Here is a 25763-nt window from a genome sequence, read left to right as displayed (position 1 = left end):
GGGTATCAGCTACTGATTGGGATAACGTTCAATTCTTGGTCGGAGTTTCTCTTTAAGGTGGCTAGGGGCGTGTGTGCAATCTTGAAACTCGGAATAAATTTGACAGTACAGTTTTTTACATACGTTTTGGTACTTTTTTCAGTTGCAAAATAAGAAAGTTATTTTAAACAATAGATAGAAAATTATCTCCCAGGAGAAAACTTAAGAGAAAAAGAGAATTGAAGTGGGGCCCTTTGTTTCTACTTTTAGATAGTAACTTCTGTTTAAAAAAAAAACATATTTATTTAATCCTTTTGTAATTATGTTCACATTCTGTTTTTATAAATAGGTTGAATAGATCTCGATGCATAATAAATTGACATTTTATGAATGTCAATATTTGAATATCTGTCTCAGGAAGTACATTAGTGCTATTGCCCCTGTCCTGTGTTTTTATTGTTACACCATGTGCAATGCAGGAATCTTGTTTGATTATTTTGTTAATTTGTAAGATTGTGGATATCACAATAAAAAAATAAAGTTACGTTACAAAAAAATGATACTGTTTTTGTACAGCCTGGGTCTTTACACGTTGGAATATTGCCCTAGCAATAGTGACTATAATGATTACAGACTAAATCTAAACCAATGACTGCTTAATAGCACCTGTCATATCATTATTATGGTATTTAGGTCTCCTTGGTTATAAGAATAGTTCTGTGTGGCCACTTTTGCAGATGTCAACCTAGACATCTGCCTGGGAAGTCTATGTCTAATAGCCCCGATGTCAGCAAAGTTTAGAAAATATCTGGGTGTTTGTTTTTCTCGGCCCCCCTCTGCTACATGTTTCCTGCTCACAGGAGTTATCCTAGACACAGGTATGAGATAACACTCAGAGGAGAAGATAGCGGGTCTATCCATTCTCAGCTCGGGCTATCTAAGCGCAAGGTGAAGCTGAAAACCGCTCACCCTGGTCCTGCACAAGCTACTACTACGAATACTTTTATTTTTATTTATTTTTTTTAATTTTTGAGGCACCCAGTTGAAACTCCCTGCCCAAATCAGGTATGCAGTGCTGGCGCAGAAACGATTGGCGAAGCGATGTGCTGAAATCAGCTGGATGAAAGATAGCCATGTGTCACTTGAACTTTTTTAAAGCAATGTACAGTTTTAAAGAGGAGCTGTCAGCCATACCATCTCAGAAAAAAAACATATATAAGTAGATAAATACTTGCTCTACTTACATAACATATCTATTGCACTGTCCACATTTTGATTTTGGTGATTTTTCTACAGTAAAAAAAGAGAAAATCCTTCTTAGCATTTCCCATTTTAAGTGTGCCTATTTTGAAGCCAATTCTGATGTCATTTCCTCCCTTACTCTCTTCTGCCTGATTTGCCCACCCTTCACTATAGAAAGTGCATTATCTCGGCTTGAGAAATATTGGCCAATCAGAGAGGAACAGAGGTGTGGGAGGGGAAAACAGGAGGGAAAGAGGCTTCAGCCAATCAGGCTGCATTAGTTAAGTCTGAGGGGAAGTAGAGCAGCAGGATAGGACAACCCAGCATGCCCTGCAACTTCCTTTTTGTGTACCAAATTTTGTGTGTACAAAATTAGTCAAGTAAACTGGGGAATGATCATTTATAAACAATAAAAGAAAAGTAATAGTGGTTTTAACGTTTGAATTGCCTACGTAGCATTCTTATTACTTGTTTACCAGATAAAAAGAAAGAATTGATTTTTTATTTCATGCCCGACAGTTACACTTTAAGCTACTCCTCTGCAAAAATGATCACTTCGGCCTGAAATCTAGAATGTGTACAGATATCTTCTGACATCGCTGCCTGGGCTCCCCTATGGACACCTGGCTGGTCTCATCGACACTTATGCAGCCTCTATTGCTTCAGAGTAAGTCCCCAGAGCACGGCGTCACTCTCTGCCACCTCCCTTTCCTCTCCATGGAGCAGGGCACACTTCTTTGCTGGAAGCAGAGCAGCTTACATACACAGCCTCTGGCCCTAAACTGCAGCCCAGTAAAGCCGCTTGTATAGAAACATGTGAAGCAGGCTCAACCGTTCTATTGTGCTTTTTATTATTACAGGGCACAACATTGTTGGGGTAAGTAACCCCCTTATGCCTATGCTAGTCAATAATGGTCCAACCCATAAAGTTATCAGTCGCCCTGCAATTGGAAATTGATTGATTGGTTAGTAGTATTTGATACTCTACTTTTCTCAAACAGATTTCAGCAGATTCAAGGATAGAAATGTAAAGAGGAACTGTAACCCAGGATTGAACTTCATCCCAATCAGTAGCCGATATCCCATTACCTACTAGAAATATTTACCTTTTCTCGAATAGATCATAGGGGAGCGGGGGGGTCTGTATGGCTGATACTGTAGGTCCTAACATCACATTTTAGCCTATCGCATTGTTAGTGGGCGTGGTTATAGATAATGGCAGTTGGTGCAGTTTTTTTCATGTCTGCACTGCCAGTAGTAAAGATGATGACCTGCAGGCTGATTGTGGTTCAAACAATATGAACAAATTACATGGTGAATATCAATCCTTTCTTGAGCTTAATTCCATTTTTTAACTTCTACCTTTGCTATGTATTGATTTATTTTCCTACCCTTCTCGCTAAAGTTTTTCTTTAAGCCTGGTACGCACCTTCAATTTTGATTGACCAATCACTGAACAATTTTACCACCTCCATGTAGTACTAATACTGGGAATACACGGCTCGATTCTGAGCCATTAAGATGGCTCGATAGATAATTTCCGACATGTCTGATCTCCCACCCGATCGATTCACCACTCGATTCCGCATTGAAGAAAATAGAAAAAGATAAGAAAAACGAGCGGAAGATCAGAGAATTGCCGGTGGATTCGAGTGGGGAATCGATCGAGCGGGAGAATCGAGCAGCAACATTGAGCCGTGTATGCCCAGCATAAGAGTCAACAGATCTTGAATACTTTCAACAGATTGTGTAGGCAAGTTCTCATATTACATGGAAGTGGAGAAATTGGTCAATCATTGGCCAACCAAATTGGGGATGTATAGGCACCCTTAAGCCTGGTAAACACCTTTAATTTTGATTGGCCAATCAATGACCACTTCTACTACTTCTGTGGAGTGAGAGTCAGCAGATTTTGAATACTATGAACAGATTGTGTAGGTACACAATTGTGTAACTCTTATGGTGGCCATACATGGTACAATTTTTTCATCCAATATTTCCATTTCCATGTAGTATAAGGGTAAATTAAGTGAATATATTGAAAGGATAATTTAGGCAGTTCCCTTATATTACATAGAAATGGTAAGATTGGATGAAAAAATTGTACCATGTATGGCCACCATAAAAGAGACTCATAGACAGAGCTGCACAAATCTGGAACCAGGAGATACCCGGATAGTTGCCTTCCGGATATCTCCAAGTAAACCTGTGCGGGGGGGGGGGGGGGGGTGTCAATCTTACCTGTCTGACGTCTTCTTCGTCCGTCCCTCGGCGCCTCCCACGATGCACTGTTAAAAACTAAAAAGTACACACCTTAACCAGGTTTGGTAAGAGTTCCAGATTTCTTGTGCCAAGAACTATCCGAGCGCCCATGCTCAGGTACCCTGCAATTCTTGGCACATTATTTGACCCGAAGAAGCGACGTGAGTCGCGAAACGCGTTGTCTAAAGTGCTTAATAAATTGTGAAAAACCTTTTTTAAATTGAGTTTCGCAAGTCTACTTGTAAGGTAAGATCTGGAACTCTTACCAAACCTGGTTAAGGTGTTTACTTTTTAGTTTTTAACTGGGCAACACCTCTTATGGGCTCCTCTTACAAGTGTGTTAAGTTATTCTATATCACCCTAGCTTGTGGGTTCCTGTCACTATTACCTTATGCATAGTACAAACTTTTTGGAGCCGTGACCGATACCTGCCATTGACAGCCAAGTGGGGACGGTACTTCCCCAAATGCACATATGAATGGTTGCTTCTGGAAGCAACCAACGCTTGTTAGTATATACTCAAATGTTCTATTCTTGACCCATTGTGTTACAATATAACGTAATATCAGGCTCCCAGCGTCCCTGTGTCTTTTTGTTTTCAATACTTGGATTTATTTGACAAAAGCAGATACAGCAATCAAAGTGAGAGTAAAGGCAGAGAAAAGTCAGATACCTACCTACGGACAGGGAGGGCTCTGGATCCTATAGAGGCTTCCCTGTCTTCTCTTCTTCCCCTTGTTTCAGTGTTGTCTCCTCTGTTGTGTGTACTCAACTGATTGGTTGAATACACATCCATGATCCCTCGGGAGGCTTTGGATGCACTTGTGTACCCAAGTGCTTCTGAAGACTGCCGGCTCCGTACTTCCCATGCGTGAGCATGCTTTTGCGCGGACTTGTACATGCATAGTACAGAGCCACCCAACTTCGGAAGCACTCAGGGACATGAGAGCTTCCAGAGCCACCCAAGGTGGAAAAATAAACCGGGGTGAAAGCGTTGGAACAAGGGGTACAAGAGAGTTCAGGGAAGGCTCGCAGTGTTCCCCAACCCTGTCCTCAAGGCCCACCAACAGTGCATGTTTTGTGGAAATCCACAGAAGTAGTTAATCAGCTCTGCTGAGACATTAATTTACCCTACCTGTGCATGTTTGTGGTTTTCTGCAAAACATGTACTGTTGGTGGGCCTTGAGAACAGGGTTGAGAACTGTGTCTATAGGATCCAGAGCCTTCCCTGTCCATAGGTATCTAACTTTTTTGGCTTTACACTCAATGGGCCAGATTTATCAAAGCATTACTGACAGTTTTTTCTTCTTAAATCGTTCTAACCAGCAGAGGAACTGTTCTGCATGATAATAAGAAATGTCTCAAATCCTCTGTAATGGTGGCAGCATAGCGTGAATTTCTAGAGCTGCACTACAGTTAAGTGCAAATCCATCCCTAAACTGTCCCAGATTAAGTGCTTAACAGCAGTTCTACAGATGGTGCAGTAGGGCAGGTCAGGATAGTCATGATTTGCGAAGGGCTCCTCCCTCCTGCTGCCAGGTGTCCTGTGAAGCTGTTCTGTGCTTAACCCTTCCAGTGATGGGCATTGATGCAATACTGCAGATGTATTGGTACTGAGCAGCAACAATTTCCCTCACACACTGCACTGCCTGAGAGATTTTCCTAACTCCTCCTACTCTGTTTTGAGAAGGAATCTGCACTATTTAGTTATTTCTTAAAGAGAACCCGAGGTGGGTTTAAAGAATATTATCTGCATACAGAGGCTGGATCTGCCTATACAGCCCAGCCTCTGTTGCTATCCCAAACCCCCCTAAGGTCCCCCTGCACTCTGCAATCCCTCATAAATCACAGCCACGCTGCTGACAAACAGCTTGTCAGAGCTGGCTGTGTTTATCTCTATAGTGTCAGTCTGCTGCTCTCCCCGCCTCCTGCAGAACTCCGGTCCCCGCCTGCATCCCTTCCCTCCCTGCTGATTGGAGGGAAGGGACGGGGGCAGGGACCGGAGCTATGCAGGAGGCGGGGGAGCAGCTGAGACTGACACTACAGATGTAAACAGAGCCTCACAGCGTGGCTGTGATTTATGAGGGATTGCAGAGTGCAGGGGGACCTTAGTGGGGTTTGGGATAGCAACAGAGGCTGGGCTGTATAGGCAGATCCAGCCTCTGTATGCAGATAACATTCTTTAAACACACCTCGGGTTCTCTTTAAGATGTCTGAGACAGTTCTGCACGGATTTCTAAAAACCTACTAATATTTTGTCTCAGACACTCTTGATAAATGTCCCCCAATATTTCAGACTGTGCTTCCTTATTATTATTCTTGTTATTATTGATTTATAAAGTGCCAACACATTCCTTGGTGCTGTACAAAGTAGGAATCAAGCATAGGGTACAAAATAATACAAACAATGGTATACGCCAATATACAAAATACAGAGTTGATACACAATACAGAATCAGTACAAAGTACAGAACTGGCAATTACAGTAACAAAAGTTACATGATTAATAAAATGTGTAACAAATTCCAAGAAGCACAGTCAGAAACATGTCAGCCTTTTTAATTGCTGTGTCTTCTTCTGTCAAAGAAAACTTTTCAGTCCTTCTGCCCCAGAGTGTGTGGACTTCCTTTGGAACACGATAGCGGTACCTTCACTACATCTGGAGAGCAGACCCCGGCCTCTAACACGGTGTGTGCGCATCGCTCGGATGAAATGCGTCATTGTTCCTTAATAGACTTCTCCAATTACAGTCCCCGTTCAGAGTGTACTGGGGGGAATGGGCTGCTGTGCTGAACTCAATCTAAATTACTTTACCACAGCTGAAATGTGAAGCCGCGTCTATATTTTTTTTTTCTCTTGAAAGTTCTGTAACACGGCAGAGAATGTACTCACCCACCACAGACCACACGATAATAGAATGTCAGAGCTCTGAAGGCAAGCAGAGCACTTAACGCTGGTCTATTCTTGAGAAACGCAAACACGGCGCTAATCCGATCACAACAAGAGTCCCACTACGAAGCTAGCGTGAAATCAATGAGTAACGCAATAGATCAGTCCAAACAGGAAAGGTCTCTGCAAACTCCAGGACCAGGTCACACGGTGAGGCTGTGGAATATACCAGTAACCATGAAGCAGGGGCGTTCATAGAGGTTAGCAGGGGGACCCAGAGCTGTGGGGGGCCCGACCATTAACCTTCCTCTGATACTGAGGTGAGGACAATATTTCAGGTGTTTTTGTGGCTACACTTGTTATGGGTGTAAAAATCCTGATGGCCACACTCGTTTTATGACCCTTGTGAGATGGGCCTCCAGGCTGTGAAGGCCAAAAAGGGGAGGCGACTGGCGAGGGAAGGGGTGTGAGCATTGGGAGCCCCATCGCATTTTTGCGTGGGGGACTCCATCAATTGTAGTTACGCCCCTGCCGTGAAGACACCAGAGAACAATGCTCGCCTCTCATGGTTATTGGTATGGTCCACAGCCTCACAGTGTGACCCGGGACTGGAGACCTTTCCTATTTGGACTTAGACCTGATGGGAGGCCCCCAAAACATGTTGTGACATAGGCAGAGGCAATCTTAGAGGGGGAAGCAGTTTGCTTGCAGATTGAGGCAACCGAGCTCCGGTTTGGTGGCCTGGCCACGGCGCTTACACCAGTGCTTCCATCTATACTGCACGCAATACTCCACTTCATAGGGTATTCTGTTCTTGTTGTGTTTGTTTTAATCATAAAAGTGTTATAATCACATTATCATCACAAGAACAGTGCCTTATTCTTTTTCATCTTTGTTGGAATATTCTTGGCGCTTGAGTTGTGTACACATGCAAAAAGGCAACTGGAAATTTGGATGCTGCATGAAGCCACTAGTAGAATGTCTGTAATGATACTGATATTCCGCTATCGCTTTATATAACCAACCTTTCGCAGTAACCCTCCCCCCATATACTCCGAGCACTAACCCCCCCCCCACGCCTAACACTAACCTAACTCCTACCCACACCTAATACTAAACTCCTCCAACACTCACCTAACACTAACAGTTAGCATATGTGGGGTTCAGCTACGTAATAGCTGAACCATGGGCACCCTAATAGCTACCTCCACCAATATCCAGAGCTTGGTTACATACTAACCAAAGTCCATGTGCTTTTCTGTTACTCCCTACACTTTAACTATTTCAGCCCCAGGGACGTGAGTCTCCTGTCCATGCAGTTTGCAGGGCTGCAAGTGTGATCATGCAGACGGAAGCCCACAATCGCGATGGTCGCGGTGACATGGAGAATTGGTGGCAGGGGGTGGAAGTTCCCTGAGCCACTCCGTGCTTGTCCGGCAAGAATGAACACTGTTTTTGTTTTAAAAACGTGTTCATTCTCAACTGGTGCCGCGGCGCTCCCTCACGCGCGCTCATTGCTGCCGCCCCTGATGCCGATCGTTAAATTAATGAATGGGAACTTTGTTCCCATACATTTATCTCCCCTCTAGGCCCTCGTGATCCCCGGCATAAATGAGATGCCTGCATCACTTCCAAAGTAACGCAGCCACACATTACTTCATATCTAGCATACTTATTGTATGCTAATAGAAAATAATGCGTGAGGACATCTTGTGGCCAAATAGTAAAATTGCCCCTACATACATTAGGGACTAAACATTTTTTAATATGTATGTCAGGAGCGTACATTATTATTAAATTATGCACTTGCAATTAGGGGTGGATGTAAAACTGAAAAATGCATCTTGATTTCCAAATAAAATATTGTCACCATACATTGTACTAATTTAAATGTTGGAATAACCAGGACAAATAGGCAAATAAAATGTGTGGTTTTTATTCACAGTTTTACGTTTTATTTTAAAATCATAATGGCTGAAAACTGAGAAATAATATTTTTTTCATTTTTTTTCTTATTATTCCCATTAAAATGCATAAAAATCTAAAAATAATACTTAGCATGATGTACCACCCAAAGAAAGCCTAATTGGTGGTGAAAAAAAGAAGGTATAGATAATTTTGTTGTGATAAGTAGTGATAAAGTTATTGGGTAATGAAAGGGAGGAGTGCTGAAATGGGAAAATTCCACTCGTCCATAAGGTGAAAAGTATACAACTCGTGGGCTGAAGTGGTTAAACCCCTTTTACCCTTATTTAGAGATCTGCTACCAAGTAGACAAACTCTGTGCACCCCCACTGCTGTTGCACTGTTATTTAATGTTAACCTTATCAAGTTTTGTAGTACATTAGTTTTACTCCAATACTTTTTTTTTTTTTTTTACCTGAAGAGTGACCACTCATGCATAATTCCTGAGATAGACCCAAGTGGAGGCAGACATGGTAGTAGTTGCCTTAAAGCACACCTATAGCAATGCGTGATATGATGAGGTAACGAATATTCAAAGGGTCATTACTTCTGTTTGTTTTTCAGCTTTGCAAGGAAGATATGTCGCAGCTGCTGTTTAGAAAAAAATCTTATAATGAAGCACTTAAAGCAATCCTAAAGCGAATTAAAAAAATCCTAAAAAACATACCAATGGAGAGGGAAAGCTTCTTTATCTCATGGTCCCATCGTTCTAGTGCCATCACTGGCTCCATACTGCGCATGTGCAAGAGACTTCCGAAGCCTCCAGTGCCAACACAGAGCAGTCTTCGACCCATCGGTCAAAGACTATTAACAGGGGTGACAGGCCTGGAACGAGGGGACCGTAAGAAGAACAGGAAGGATGTATGGGACCCAAAGCCTTCCCTCTTCATAGGTAAGTATCTGTTTGTTTGTTTTTTAAATTGTTTCAGGATTGCTTTAAGCGGAAAAATGAGAATTCTATTTACCTTTAGGAAAAAACACATACAATAAATAATCTCATAAGTTTCTTCTCACTTCAGGTTTGCTATAAGTTAAGTGTTCATTTAGAGAAATAATGACCTTTTGAACTTTTCCGCACTTTTTATCAGGAGTGTTTGCAAAGCAAGACAGAAGTGTTTTTGCCTCCACTTACTTTTCTGGAGGGCTACCACTGCTATTTGACCTCTCTAGCTGCAAAAAAGAAGCCCTGGTAAAGGGCCACACTGGACATGATGAAAAATGCTAGAGTTGAGTGGTGTTTTCTATTAGTTGCTTGGCTCAGACTGTTTTCAGCAGGCATTGACTGGCGCTACGAGTGAGCACTTTTCAACTGTTAATATTTTCCATTGCCACCTATGGATGTCATAGTCTGCGTTACCAAAATGCCTGCGGCAGGATTTGCATTAGAGCTAGTCTGTGCCAAGCATGTTGTGTGGTTTTGGTTTTATCGAGAACAATGGTGTTTATGTTATCCTGGCATTCTGCTAGAGCTGTAAAACTACAGAAATGCCAGGGTTCACTCATAGTGTAAACTAAAAGGGACTCTGAAGTGAGAGTAATATGGAGGCTGCCATATTCATTCCCATATAAACAATGCCTGTTACCCGGCTGTCTTGCTGAGCTATTAAATTTCAGTTGTTTTTGAGTCACACCCCTGCAACAAGCACCAGTGGAGTCAAACTAGAGTCACAGCATCTGATCTGCTCATTCTGGGCCAGTGAATTCACACAACAGAAGTGGAGTTTCCCTTTAAAAAGGAACTTCAACCCAGGACTGACCTTCATCCCAATCAGTAGCATATACCTTCTTTGCCAGGAGAAAACTTTACCTTTCCTCGAATTGATCATTAGGGTCGTCTCTATGGCTGATGTTGTTTTTAAACCCCTCACACAGTGTGATGTCAGGGCCTTGACCCTGACAGTTTCCTGTCTGTAAACCTCATTGCATTATGGGAAATAACGTCTGTTTCCAACACCCAAGCAAGCAGTATCTCCCTCTGTGCATATGAATATAAACAGCCATTTAGCCTATCACATTCATAGTGGGTGGGTTTATAGATGACAGTTGGTGCTGTTTTTTTTCTAGTCTGCCAGTAGTAAAGACAATGGCACATTGGCTCACAGTGAATCAAACAACATGAGCAAATTTCCTTTCTTGATCTATCTTCTATTTTTTTTTTTTTTACTTTCACCTTGCAATGTATTGATTTATTTTTTTCCCCTACTACTATTCATAAGTAAAGTTACTTATTTTTATTAATAAGCTTAGCTTGAGTTCTCAATGTTTATTGGAATTTAGGGTGAAATAATTCCCTATTTGCTGGTGATTGCAGGGAGAAAGAATATTTGGCACATTTGATCACATTGTGGTTTAATGACAGTCAACACTTGGACTGGATTTCAGTGAGGAACACTGAACGACCTTTTATGGTGTGCGCACTAAACCTCATCATTTCCGAAAACCATAAACAATAAACTTACAAGGTCTCATGGAAAGTCAAATAGTTCTTATCTTTGATCCTTCTGAAGGACAGAACTGGCCAAGTTAATGACTATGGGTAATTTACGATTCTGTAAATCAAAAGTAACCAATTGTGTTTTTACAAGGATCTTCTCCCTAGAACTAGCTACAATGATATGTGATGTTAAAGAGGACCTGTATCCATTCGTGTCTAGAGTCCCAGGCTAATTTCCCATCTATGAGTTTTTATGTTATTAAAACTGGCCTTTGGCTACAGTAGGAATAGGCGCATAAGCCAATGACTGATTATGGTAGACAGTGACATAAATATACAGTATACGCTCTTAAAAAAAAAAAAAAAAGCTACGAAAGATGTTAGTACTATGAAAAAACACAATAATACAAATAATAATATTAGAATATGAAAGGGGTATTCGAGCATGACAATAGTTAGGACATACAGAGGAACTTTAACCCAGGATTGAACCACATCCCAATCAGTAGCTGATACCACGTTTCCCATGAGAGAGCTTTACCTTTTCTCGAAAAGCTCATCGGGAAGGGGGAGGGGGGAAGTGTCTGTACAGCTGATATTGTGGTGAAACCCCTCCCACAGTGTGATGTCAGGACCATGGTCTTGATAGTTTCCTGTCTGTGAACCTTGCTGCAATTGTGGGAAGTAACATCTTCTTCCAACTGCCGAGCAAGTAGTATCCCAAACAAATCACCTGGCCGGACTAAAGCTGTGGCCACCTGTGATACATTTTAGAATGTGAATCAGCAAAAGGAAAGTTTGTACAATGGGCAAACACTGACGAAATAATCTAAAAATGGATATTGTACAAGATAAGCAATTTTATTCATTATGTTATTTTTGCTACAGTTCCTCTTTAAATACAGATAGTATTTGGACCATCAGGCTGTGGTAGGGTCATTAGATTATGATTACTGTATGACTGAGACATTCGACTATCATTATGGTTGGACATTAGACCATAGTGGGGACATAAGATAAAGATTATAGTTGGGCCAACAGACTGTCGTAGGGTCATAGTTTAGTTGAGACATTAGACTATGATCATGGTTGAATATTAATCGGATTTACCAGATGGCCCAAACTGGGCATCATTATGCATCAAAATTGAAAACAATGCATGGACAACTAAGAAATGTGTAATGTGTATTATGAAACCCTAGACTATTACTTATCACAGTCAAGCTATTCAGCCATATTAGACACCTCAAACCCCTGTTATTTCTCACAATCACTTAACTAGTCAGCCCCGTTTGAGTTTATGTATTTATTTTTATAAATCTTAAAGCATATTCCCAGGATTGGAATTCTTCCATTTTAATTTTCCCTTCCTTCCCTCATTTCTACCCTTAGTGTGATCCCCCCCCCCTCCCCCCAATTTTCCTCTGCAGGTCATCATCATTGGGATCAGGTGACCCCAACATCTGGTTGGATTTTCCATGGATCAAAGCACCCTGGCTGAAACTGTTTTAGCTTTTAGTAGCATTGTCCTGGCCCATTCTCCCCACAACACCAAGCTGCATCCTAAGTACCCCTATGAGCTCCAACATTGCCCCCCCCCCACACTAAAATACATCACGGCAAACATGCTTCTAATGCTCAATATGCTCGATATATATGGCTCTAATAGCCACGCCTCCCCTCCAATCAGCAGTGAAGGGAGGAGGTGAATGACCTGAATGCCATTCTCAATCTGAGATGCACAAGTCTGGGCTACTGCAGTGACTACTACCTGGGCCACCTTCCAATGCCCACCGGGACCTTTATGGTAATCCACAGTTTCACGTCTTCACTTTGGGGGTCAGATCGACTGAGGGGAGGTTGCGGGGTTGGGCTAAAATATTAAATGCTTCACATGGGCTTTAATATAAAAAGCCTCTGGAGTATGTGTACTACATGACGAGAACCTAGGCTCTACTCTACAGGGTATCTGTTCTTGCAAAAAAGATGGTCCACTTCTTCTATTTAGCTAAGCTGAGAACTTGCTAACATAATATTTTTCTTACACAGTTTTGGAATGTGATCACCACTTCTTCATGAGATATTTTTGTATTTACCCAACATCTCTATCTTCCAGAGACCGGATTAGTTTTATATTTAGCAGCAAATAATGAACAGGTTTCTCCTGAATTCCAGTCTTAGTCAAATCTGACTGCATCTAAGAATGTAACTGGTACAGCTTTCACCATTAGAGAAGGACATCGAGATACTAATATTCAAGCAAATCTGAAACAGCACAAAAAAAGAAATGAGTGAGATACTTACCTATGTAGAAGGAAGGCTCTGAATCCCACAGAGCCTTCCTGGTCTTTGCTTGGTCCACTCCTTTACCGCTCTCCCCCAATAAAGTTCTGAGCCTTCAGGACTCCTCGGCAGCCTTTGGAAGTACTTGTGGCCTCAACTACTTCCAAAAATAGGCAAATTCCTACTGCGCACGCGTGAGCCCAGACTCTTGTGTGCTCTGCTCACTACGGATCCGTTTATCTTCGGAAATACTCAAGGACTTGAGTACCTCCAAAGACTGCCCAAGGAGTACTGAAGACGTATTCAAGCAAGCTGGTCGAAGAACTTCACTGGGGCCCGGCGCTGGAACAAAGGCACAGAGGAAGGCTCTCTGGGAAGGCTATGCAAATTGCAAGTATAAATAGCGGGCACAAAAGCTCCCACTATTTATAGCCACAATTTGTATAGCGGGTAGCACTCAGGAATAGTGGTTACCACTCTCACCTTGCAGCGCTGGGTCCCGGGTTTGAATTTCAGCCAAGGCACTATCTGCACAGAGTCGTATGTTCTCCCCGTGTTGGTGTGGGTTTCCTCCGGGCACTTCGGTCTCCTCACACACCCCAAAAAACATACAGATAAGTTAATTGGCTTCCCCCTAAAATTGGCCCTAGACTACGATACATACACTAAATAATACATACATAGACATATGATTATAGTAGGTAATAATACATAGAAGGAGGGCTCTATGTGAGAATAGGGTTAGATTAGGTCCTAGAAAAACATCAGTACAGAATACCAATATTTTATAATCACAATTAAGTAATAGAATATTGGTCATTATACTGATATTGTACTAGCAGCAATCCCCTGTGGCCGTTTTTCCAGACGCCTTTTTTACATGTATGCAGGAAAGCTTGTTAAACGCTCTGCGTTATTACACCTTTTTTAAATAAGGTGATATTATACCTTCCTTCCTTCCTTAGCACTTTAGCTATAGCATTATCCTTTGTACAGATGAGACTGAAGTGGAGATATTTGACCATATGAAAATTAAACACAATGGGCCTGATTCACAAAGTGGTGCTAACAGTTAGCACGCTGCTGAAAAGCCCTTTATCACGCCTAAACTCAGTTTAGGTGTGATAAGTTTAGGCGTGATAAGTTTAAGCACCAACTGGGTTAGCACCGCAGTGCACAGCTGATCAAAAGTTTTGCGCTAGCAAAGTCTGGTGCACTTCGCATAGAGTTTAATAGCGCTGCTTTGCGTGCGGGACTTTGCACGCGATCTAAACTTATCTAAACTTAGCATGCCTAAACTTATTATGCCTAAATTTATCACGCCTAAACTGGCTTTTCACCAGTGTGGTGCAATGGTTATCACGCCTAAAGTCTCTAACTGGGTTAGCACCGCTTTGTGAATCGAGCCCGTTGTATCTGCAAAAATATTATGTTCCAACTGAGAAGCATGGTGGTGGAAGGGTACAGATTTGGGCTTGCTTTGCAGCTTCGCACATTGCAGTAGCTAAGTTGAAAATTTCCGCCTCACCATGCTAAAACCAAATATCAGCAGCACCGCTTAAGTAAATAGTAGCTCTTTTATTGATGCAGTAAAATCACATATCAAGAATTGGCTGAGGGCCCTAAGCCTATTCTTGATATGTGATTTTATTGCATCAATAAAAGAGCTACTTTTCACTTAAGCGGCGCTGCTGATATTTGGTTTTTGCTATTTTTGAACGAGTTCTAATCAGCTATAGCACGCTGGTCTCCATTTCTGAGTGCTGGTCCAACATTTTCGCCTCACCATGCTAAAATATTCTATATTCAAATGTGAGTCCTTCTGTAGGACAATTAAATTTTGGCCAAAACTGGGTCAAGCAACAGGTCAATGATCCCCCAAACATATCAGCAAATCTACAACAAGATGGTGGGTAGAGGGTGCAGGACAGAAATGTATTTAATGTTTACTTTTCTAGCAGTAGCCCTAGAATAATCTCGGTGCTTAAAGGACACATGAGGTGACATGTGACATGATGAGATAGACGTGTATGTATAGTGCCAAGCACACAAATAACTATGCTGTGTCCCTTTTTTATTTCTCTGTCTGAAAGAGTTAAAAGTCAGGTATGCTAGTGACAGTTTCTGTCCAAGTCGGGACTGGGTCAGACTATAGTGTAACCTTCACTGATAAGGAATTACAGCCATAAAAAACTTTTCTGGCAGAAAATGGCTTCTGAGAGAAAGAAAGAGATAAAAAGGGACAATAATTCATACATTTTAGTTCTGACATACTTCAATCTGTGTGTGTTGGAGCAGAGGCAATAAACCAGTAAAAAAAACTTAAAAAGTTAAACTTAAAAAGTAGATGTAACTACTTAAAGCCAATGGGTACCGTTTAAAAAAAGAAAAAGTCAGATACTCACCTAAGGAGAGGGAAGGCTCGGTCCTAATGAGCCTTTCCACTCCTCTCCCGGTGCCCTCGGTGCTGCGCTGGCTCCCCCGTTCGCGTCCGCCGCCGCAGGGACTTTGGAGGTCTTCGGGAGCACTCTGGCTTCCGAAGACGGGCCGCTCCATACTACGTACGCGCGAGCGCGTCATAGAGGGAGCTCGCGCATGCGTATTATGGAGCGGCCGCGTCATCGGGAGCCCGAGTGTTCCCGAAGGCTTCCGAAAGCTCCCTTCGGCATGCGGAAGTGGCAGTATTTGACCGAACTGGTCGAATACTGCCACGGGGGATCCTGCGCGGGACTGGGCACCGGGAGAGGAGAGGGAAGGCTCATTAGGACCGAGCCTTCCCTCTCCTTAGGTGAGTATCTGACTTTTTTTTCCTTTTTTTTAAACGGTAAACATTCACTTTAAAGACCACTCCATGCCAATTGATGCAGCAGCAGCCTCAGGACCTCCTAACGCCAATTGGCCTGGGTGCGTGTTTTCCAGGAGATCGCGCGCGTCATCAGTTTCCATGCGGGGATTGCTGCTAGGAGACTGTTAGACGGCGATTTTTACATGGTACAGCGCTGCGATCTGTACTAGGCACAGGCTGTCCCGATTGCTGTGATTGGCTGGCGGTGAGAGGGAGTGATATAAAAGTGATTAAAAAAATAGTAACATTTATTTAAAAAAAAGACAAATAAATAAACAAATAAACAAACACCACAGCAGTGATCAGAGCCCACCCACAGAAATATCTGTTGGTGGGCTGAAAAGGAGGGGGGGGGGAATAACTTGTGTGCTGAGTTGTACAGCCCTGCAGGTAGCCCTTAAAGCTGCAGTGGCCTAAATTGTAAAAAATAGATTGGTCACTAGGGGGGTGTAAGCCTACGGTCCTCAAGTCGTTAAAAATAAAATAAAACTGGGGGATAGCTAAAAAAAAAGTAATTTTTAGGAGAGGGGATAGATACAATTGTTCATCTCATCAGTTTGTTCTCACCTCGTGTTTCCTTACTTACTGCGCAGTATGCTCCGGTCCGCGTGGCGGTGATTGATAGCGCCACTCGTGCAGGCGCAGTACAGGTGACATCATCACCGCAGACCGGAGATGGCGAACGGCTGCGGGCAGAGCTGCGGCGAGGGAGATGCTGGGAGCTTGGGGTTGGACGAAGCCCTGGGTAAGTAGCCCTTATTTTGCCTTTTATTGCCTGATAACTCCTTTAAAACACATACAAATAAGAAGTACATTTCTTCTAGAGTAAAATAAGCCACAAAACACTTTTCTCCTATGTTGCTGTCACTTACAGTAGGTAGTAGAAATCTGACATTACCAACAGGTTTTGGGTTAGTCCATCTCTTCATGGGGGATTCTCAACATGACCTTTATTCTTTATAAAGATACTCCCTGAAAAGGATTTGTACAATGATGCTGGCCAGCTTTCCTGCTCGCTGCACACTTTTCTGGCAACGGAGCAACTGCCATTCACTACGTGCTTTTAAAAATATAGAAAACCGTAAGAACCCCCATGAGAAGATGGGCTAGTCCAAAATCTGTCAGTAATGTCAGATTTCTACTACTTACTGTAAGTGTCAGCAACATAGGAGAAAAGTACTTGATGGCTCATTTTACTCTGAAATGAACGTACTTCTTGTTTGTATATGTTTACCTGCATTTTACATTTTAAGATTTTCGCGACAGAGGTCCTTTAAGCCTGGACTGAAATGTGTGTTCTGTTCAGACTCCTCCCACCATCCCATCATTACCTGCAGGAGATAGTCAGGGAGTAGCTAGGAAGGAGGGAATAGCCAGGCCTTTTCTGCAAATGCACAGCTGACACTTTCTCTCTGTGATCCAATGGGAAGGGCAGAGGATGAAGATGGGTGGGGCCATGTGATAGGTTGGGTCTGTGCAGAGGAAGCCCCATCTATTATTTTGGCAGCTTTATTTTTTGTGCAAAAGTCTGTGTTACGTGACTAACCTCTACAGGAAATTTCTCTAGCTGCACTAAATGCATACAAGAATTTTGGGCACCATGAAAAATTGAGCGCAGGAACAGTGCCGATAGTAGAATATTCTCTACTATTTAAAGTGTTAATTTTCATTAGTAAGATATCAGTAATTGTTACTAATACTTTACAATAGCTAAACCTAAATCTACACTCACAGAACCCTCCACTACTGAAGCCTAACCCTAATCCCCCCCAATGGTGCCTAACCTTAAGACCCCCCTGGTGGTGCCTATCCATAAGACCCTCCCCCGGTAGTGCCTAACCCTAAGACCCTCCCCCGGTGATTCCTAACCCTATGCCTAAACCTAACCACCACCACCCCTCCTTCCTGCACAAAAACTGAAAAGAAAAAAAAAGGCAAAAAAACCCCAATAATTACCGGTGCCTGGTGCCCAAATTTTCTTTTGTCGCTGGCTTCACGGGCTGAAAAACAGAGAAACCCCTCTGCAAAAAAACGCTAATTAATGGGGGTTGTCTGGCGCTCAAATTTCCCTTTTGGTGAAATGTTGATTATATTTTCAGTTAAAGATCATGGTGCTGCCAAAATTATCCAGAAGCTGCATGCGCCCGATGTGCCTGTTATCTAACCGTCCCTCAGAGGGGCTCACAATTGCTACCATGGTCTAAGGCAGGCATGGGCAAACTCGGCCCTCCAGCTGTTACGGAACTACAAGTCACACAATGCATTTGCCTTTATGAGTCGTTACTGTGGCTGTCAGACTCCTGCAATGCATTGTGGGACTTGTAGTTCCTTAACAGCTGGAGGGCCAAGTTTGCCCATGCCTGGTCTAAGGCCAACTTGTTGGCAATCCAATTAGCTGTTTGTCTTTGGGAGGAATTTAGACTGCCCAGAATAAACCTCTGCAAACACGGGGAGAACATACAAACCACATGTGTCCGGTCACAGATTTCCACCAGAGACCCAGCACTGCAAGGTGAGCCCGCTATCAACTATGCTACCGTGCCACCCATAGCCCCCCGTTCACATTTACCAAAAACAAATCATCCCGAAGAGTGAACTAGGGCTTTAATTGCACTGACCCATATAGTCTGATATTACACAGGTAAGGGTTATACACATTTCTCACCTAACAGCAGAAAAAGTATACCAAATTCAAGTCAAGATTGCTTTAATTAGGTTCTCCACCGTTCCCCAGTTGGGGAAAACGTTAGTGAATCAGGCCCACAGTTAGCTGCCAAGAAATAAAGTCTTCACAGAGGTGTGAAAAGGGAAAGGGCTCCCCACCCCTGTGCCTGGCCCCTCTCTCCTACGTACAGGCCAGTCATAGCAGCAAACAAACGCCTATTCACTGTCTTCTGATTCGTGTCCTACTTTTTTCTTTCCATAGAAAACCTTGGAGCTAAGGATGTGTCATCTGTAACATATCTGGAGACTGGTGTTCCAAGCAACAGGCATACCAGCAACAGGCATACAGAGAATTTCCTTCTGAACGCGAACTGAACTGAGTCAAAGTACGCTTTCTGTTGACGAAACACCCTGGGGTTTTTGTGATACCATGGATTACGGATTTTCACGGTAGGTTCCAACGTTAATGCTTGCTTGTAAATCGGAATTTTTGACATTTTTGTTTTTATTAAAGGCTGCTGATATGTTTCTCCCACAGAGACTTTGAAAAATAAACACTGTAATTCTACAGGGGACCTGTAGGCAGTATTTTTAACCACAAATGCATGAATGAATATATATATATATATATATATATATATATATATATATATATATATATATATATATAATTTTATTAATTCAAAGATATTGTAAAGTTACAGGATATATTTTAATATTTTATAAGCCAAAAAAAATGTTGCATTTTGTTTTTGTTCTGTTTTTTCCACAATATTTTTTTTTCATGAATGTCTTCTGGTTCTTGCTTCTTACAAATCATCATTTGCTTCTTACAAGTCATCATTTTGTGTTTCTTAAGTGGTTTGCAAAATCATGAGGTTTTTAATTGAAGCAGCAAGGTTAAATTAAAGGAAGGTAAATTGATTACACCATGACTCATGCTTGTAATTGACTCAGGAATATCTTATTGACTGGCCAAGAGGATGAATCATAGAGTTGATATTCATTAGAAGATAGATATGAAGAAATTACTGTAATTATTTTTTAATATTACTATATATTTATTATTATTATTATTATTATTATTATTATTATTATTATTTATGCACAACTTATACATACTGAAACACAAAGATATACAAGTGAAACTTAAAAAAATTGCATATTGTGCAAAAGTCCATTTATTTCAGTAGTTCAACTTAAAACTAATATATGAAATAGGAAACCTTTGCAGGTGTTTTGGATTAATTAGCTGATTAGAGTCTGACACTGTGAGCTGAGAATATTGAACATTTTCCCAATATTCTATTGGTCTGAGATTTTGATTTGGGGGTTTTCATAAGCTGTAAGCCATTAATCAGCAACCTTATACCAAATAAAGGCTTGAAATATCTCGCTTTGCACATAATCGCCCCATATGCAATTCACTTTTTCTCATGAGTTTTCTTCCAGGAGATCATTTTCATATTCTTTAAAATAACTTTTCAGCCTTTTACAATTGGAAAAAGTACCCAAAAGTTGCTGAAAAAGTAATATCAGAATTATTTTGAGCATTTTCTTGCTTGTTGGTGGTTTAAAAGGCATTTCATGACAAGGGCCCATATGCAATTCACTTTTTCTCCATAGTTTTCTCCTGGGAGATATTTTTAAACTTGTCAATTAAATGCCCTTTAAGCCACCAGAAAGCAAGAAAATACTCAAAATAATTTTGATAGTACTTTTTCACCTACTTTATGGTACTTTTTTTAGTTGAAAAGTGCTGGAAAGTTATTTAAAATTGAAGATGAAAAATTATCTCCTAGGAGAAAACTCAGGTGAAAAAGTTAATTGCATATGGGCCAAGGGCCCATATGCAATTACATTTTTCTTCAGGGTTTTCTCCTAGGTGATATTTTTAAACTTGTCAATAAAATGCCTTTTAAGCTACCAGAAGGCAATAAAATACTAAAAATAATTTTGATGGTACTTTTTCACCTACTTTTTGATACTTTTTTAGTTGAAAAATGCTGGAAAGTTATTTTAAATCGAAAATGAAAAATTATCTCCTAGGAGAAAACTCAGGTGAAAAAGTGAATTGCATATGGGCCAAGGTGTGGAAATATCTCCTGGGAGAACATTCATGAGAAACAGTGAATTGCATTTGTGCTAATGGTTCTCCTAGTTGATATTTTCATAACTTGTAAATAAAATGCATTTCTAAACACCGGCAAGCAAGAAGATACACAACATTATTTTGATAATAGAAGTACTTTTTGGTACTTTTTCAGTTCCAAGATGCTGAAAAGTTATTTTAAATACAAGATGAAAAATTATCTCCTGGAGAAATCTCAGGAGAAAAAGTGCCAATGAGTCTATTACGTATAATAGTTTCACCTTTTGGCCCATATGCAATTCAATTCCACTTTTCTCCTGAGTTTTCTCCTAGGAGATAATTTTTCATCTTCTATTTAAAATACCTTTCCAGCACTTTTCAACTGAAAAAGTACTGAGAAGTAAGTACAAAAGTACTATCAAAATTCTTTTGAGTGTTTTCTTGCTTGCTGGTTGCTTAGCAGGCATTTTATTGACACATTTACACTCAGGTGAAAAAGTGAATTGCATATGGGCCCTTAAATTGAATGACTGAAATAAATGGACTTTTGCACAATATTCTAATATTTCTAATAAGAGTATACATCAGTTTTTCCACTAGATTTTGTAAAAGCTGTGAATGTTTAAGACATAAAAACATTTTTTACTGCAAATTATAAGTATACTAAAATATTTCTGGAGATAATAATGATAATATAATAATGTTCCCCACTTACATTTCTTCAACCAGCATTCTTCAATTCATGTGCTCTTTTTGTCTTTTGTTTTACTGTCTCTGTTAACTGTAAAATCTATAGCCTTTTTTTCACTGGAAAAGTATACAAAATATTGTTGTAATGGATGCCAAATACAATTTCTAAGTATAATTCAGTTGAAGTTTATATGTAAAGTCTACAAGATATCAGTGGCGTCCATTAAGAGTGATGAACAAGAGTATAATAATGATTATACGCAGTAGTTGGGCAATGTTGTGGCAGCATTCGGTGCTAAGAGTACATTAGGCAATCTGCTTTGAGCTATTTTACGAGAAGTGAATTAGGAATTATTATAAAGATGTTGCTAATTGTGTGTTTTGGAATTGAACATTCTTCTTCAGATCCTTCTCATGTATACACGTATCACCCGACCGGTTTCGTGTACAGTATGGTTTGTGATATTTGTATGCTTTCACAGTAAAGTATTTTCTATTATTTCTATTTTTTCGATTATTATTATTAACTCTTTTACTTTACATGCTAGCTGTCATATTCAGTTGAAATTCCGATATTTTTTTTAATAATGATTCCACTTCCAAGATGAGAAAAAGTAGTGCCTGTTAGATATAAAATTACAATAAAATATAATTTATCCAAGGTTCAAGATCTTCCTTGACAAACTAGGACAGGGGCGTAGCACTGCAGTGGTTATATGACTACAATTTACCATGTAACATTGTGTTTGGTGTTTAACAACTGTTTTACTTAAAGGCATTATTATTTCTAAGCTGTTTTTATTACTATATATTTCAAAAAGCTTTGCAGTCTCTTTCTTTCTTTTTCATTAACCATTTTAATGCTTTTATGCAGCTTGCCACAATACCAACCCAATACTGAAATCGTCTAAGAGCTTGATAAAGGCCCTCTTGCAGCAAAATCATGGAGCAGCCTATTAAAGACATTCTCCTGGGTCCTTCAAAGCCCTCTGATCCGATGATGACGGAGAAGCATGCCAATGACTGTGTCATCACAACAGTTGTTCCAAGGGTCAATGAGACCCAACTGACTGCAGCAACAGGTGGAGCAGAGCTTTCCTGTTACCGCTGCATGATCCCCTTTGGAGTGGTTATACTTATAGCGGGAATTGTTGTCACGGCAGTGGCCTACAGCTTCAACTCTCATGGATCAATTATATCTATCTTGGGGCTGGTCCTACTCTCTTCTGGACTTCTCCTAGTGTGCTTAAGTGCTTTGTGCTGGAAAATTCGCCAGCGGAAAAAAAGAGCGAAGAGACGGGAGAGCCAGACAGCATTGGTGGCAAATCAAAGGAGTTTATTTGCTTGAACGATGTAGATCATCTAGAGCAGTAGTGAGACTGCATCTGCTTTGAAACCATGTGGACCGGCTTGGGTGGTCTTGGAGACCTCTTCCCTGTTTTGGGATTCTGTGTGCATGGCACAGAGGCATTCAAGAGAGCAAAAAGACTGAGTTCAATGGGAAGTATTACCCAGTATGGCATCAGTGAAGTTCAGCATCTTTGAGACAGTCTGTAATTTAAATTTAGTAGCATAAATTGGCCTTCCGGGGACGCATTTTACCACTCCAACATTTTCTACAATTCAGACTCAACTGACATGAGATTTTAAGTCACTTAGTAGCACAAAATTGCTGTGGCACTCAAGACAATACTTTATTTTGTGAGAGATGACACCTATATCGGGTACTTATCACTGCCTGTGTCCCTGTTGGGAGATCACTTCCTGGCCATGAAACACCAGGAAATTAGTAAAAAAAAAATTAAATTAAACATAAGGGGAATCCAGCCTTCGGGAGTTGTCACCTAGCCGAACATCCTGTAGATATTCCTGGACATAATCAATTTTTTTCTTTGTCAAAAATTCTCCTTTGTTTTCTACAAAATTCCCTTTTAGGAGAAATCACAGTTCATTTGTAATTCTTTTATTGGCAGACCGTGATCATATGATCCTGTCTCACTTCTGACTTCTGTGTAACCTAAAACAGAAAGCCACAGGAAGTGAGATATGGCAACATGATTTTGCCCGTCTGTTAGAGAATCGCAATCAGCTGATCATGTTTCCCGTAAATTCTCTAGAAAACTTTCTTTAAGGATAAATGAACCATTTCTAGAGGCAATTATAATATTTTAGTATCCACTTAGTTTGCAGTTTTTTTGCCACTGGTGACAGGGACTAAAAAAAAAAATATTCTCAGTGGCAGTTAGCGGCAAAATTATTTTTCTGAAATGCAAGTCTCCACTCAACCAAGAAAGCCAAATTGCAGGGATAAAATATATTTTAGCTCCAGAATGTGGGGCACATGGCTCTTTTGCAGTCCCATGTCCCCATCTATGAGATTTTCCATCACTTCCTGTTCAGAACAGGAAGTGATGGAAAATGTCTCAACTTACAGTGACTGAACTAAGCCAATCAAAGCATCAAGCTGTTGATTAATCAGCCAGCTACCAACCCCATTGGTTAGCAGCAACCTATGATTGGCTTGAATATTTTGGCTTGAGTTGGCTTGAATATTAGGACAGTTTTTAGTCAGTGGGGACATAGGCAATTGTAAAAAACATAGCCAAAGATGAAAAAAAATGTTTAGGCCAAGTCCATGTTAGAAACTTCCTTGTTGCCTTTACATAATCTTTGCAAGAGAATAAATTAAAATGAAGTGCAGCAAATTACATATTTTCAACTAATAGTATAGTTCTGTTGTGGGGGGCATGACACTCCCCTCCTTCCCTTCCACTTCCTTTTTCATGATCTATTTCCTTAGTTGCTTTGAGCATGTGCATATCAGTGGATGAACGCTGGGACTCATTTGCCTACTTGTGATTGGATCTTAAGGTGAATTAACACATCCAGTTGTTCTTAAATCATCTTCTGTGTTCTGATGTTGTTGGTCAGTTGTCTGAATTGTTTAGCGTTTCCCTTGTTGTAGAATGGAAGGGTTCAACATTTTGTCAGGATTTTATCATTGTCTGTGTCCCATCGGGTAAGATTTACCATCACATGCTGCTTCTGTGATTGTTGGCATTGGGACATAATGTGACTGTGAGGTGACCTCCAGAATTTGGCAGCATTCACTGAAATCACAGCACATGTGAGATCTGTCAAAGGGGAGCCCTAGGATGTGCCCAATAAACATTTCCCCCCTAATTATGGTAATTCATCTTTGAATACTGTTTTTCCTTGCTTTCAAAGTAGCAATGAGCACAAATTTTGCATAGTCGTAATTTTGCATTGAAATTTTCAATTACAACGCAAAATCATAATGTGAAATATCTGAAAAAAAAATCAAAATTTAATTTAATTGTAGATGTAATTGTATTGTAATCAAGAACTGTAATTTTGTATTTTTGCATAATTTTTTGCTGACTTTAGTGGTAAATAGCAAAGCTCCCCATACATGCTATTGTCACCATAATTGCTACGTATGTTACGGAGACTAGTGGGTACAAGTCAAAAAGGCCTTGTAGTTTGTGAGAAAATCGATTTGCAAAGTAAAATGTTTTTTAAACTCAGAAAAATGTCAGTTTTAAACCAACTTCTTTTTTAACATTTTTGACTTGTAACCACTATTTTCCTTAACATATGTAGCAGCAATTTTTGTGACAATAGCTTGTATGGGGGCTTTGCTATTCACTGCTACAGTTAGCATTAAATTACAAGAAAATTACGTGAAATTATGAATGAATTACACGAAATCAATTGAATTTACAAATCCTAAACTTGCAGTACAAAGTGGTAGAAAATCTGTGCACAGGTCTCAAGTCAATCTAATGTAGAAAAAGTGTTGCTGGGCACATTCAGTCTAAAATCCTATTTATTAGAAAAATTCATAAAAATCTTAAATACATTGGAGGCACATGAGTACTATGGAGAGAGGGTAAACACGTAAGCATCGACAGCTGTTTTGCACCCTAGTCTAGGGGTGCTTCATCAGGACCAATGATCAGGACCTGATGAAGCACCCCTAGACTAGGGTGCAAAACAGCTGTCAACGCTTACGTGTTTACCCTCTCTCCATAGTACTCATGTGCCTGCAATGTATTTAAGATTTTTATGAATTTTTCTAATAAATAGGATTTTAGACTGGATGTGTCCAGCAACACTTTTTTCTACATTAGATTGAATTTACAAATCGTAATTACGTATAGGCGTATTACGTATAATTGCCACAATGTATGCAAAATTTTGCATAATCGTAATTAGCTGATTACGATCATTAGTATTTAAAGGGACCATGAGCAGTGCTAAAAAAATGAAATCTGGACTTATCTGGGGCTTCCTCCAGCCCCCCGTAGCCCGCAAAGTACCCCGGCATCCTCTCTGTCCCTTCCGAGGTCCTACTGGCGGCTCCGGTAATCCAGCAACTTTGGCTGAAGTTGCGC

The 25763-nt window shown here is 40.7% G+C and overlaps 1 protein-coding gene across 2 annotated transcripts in view; it reads left to right on the top strand.

Moving 5' to 3' along the window:
- TMEM100 (transmembrane protein 100) overlaps positions 1–24528 on the top strand; it is a 92090-nt gene extending 67562 nt beyond the window's left edge. For both annotated transcript variants that reach the window (XM_068261883.1, XM_068261882.1), the window contains exons 2-3: positions 18826–19013; positions 22220–24528. In XM_068261883.1, the coding sequence (XP_068117984.1) occupies positions 22289–22693 (405 nt within the window). In that variant the 5' untranslated portion in view covers positions 18826–19013; positions 22220–22288 and the 3' untranslated portion in view covers positions 22694–24528. The remainder of the gene's footprint in view (positions 1–18825; positions 19014–22219) is intronic.
- Positions 24529–25763: the final 1235 nt, after the last annotated feature.

Source organism: Hyperolius riggenbachi, chromosome 12 (assembly GCF_040937935.1).
Source record: "Hyperolius riggenbachi isolate aHypRig1 chromosome 12, aHypRig1.pri, whole genome shotgun sequence".
Classification (NCBI taxonomy): domain Eukaryota; kingdom Metazoa; phylum Chordata; class Amphibia; order Anura; family Hyperoliidae; genus Hyperolius; species Hyperolius riggenbachi.
Note: the sequence above shows the minus strand (reverse complement) of the source record. Positions and strands in the feature narration are given on the sequence as shown.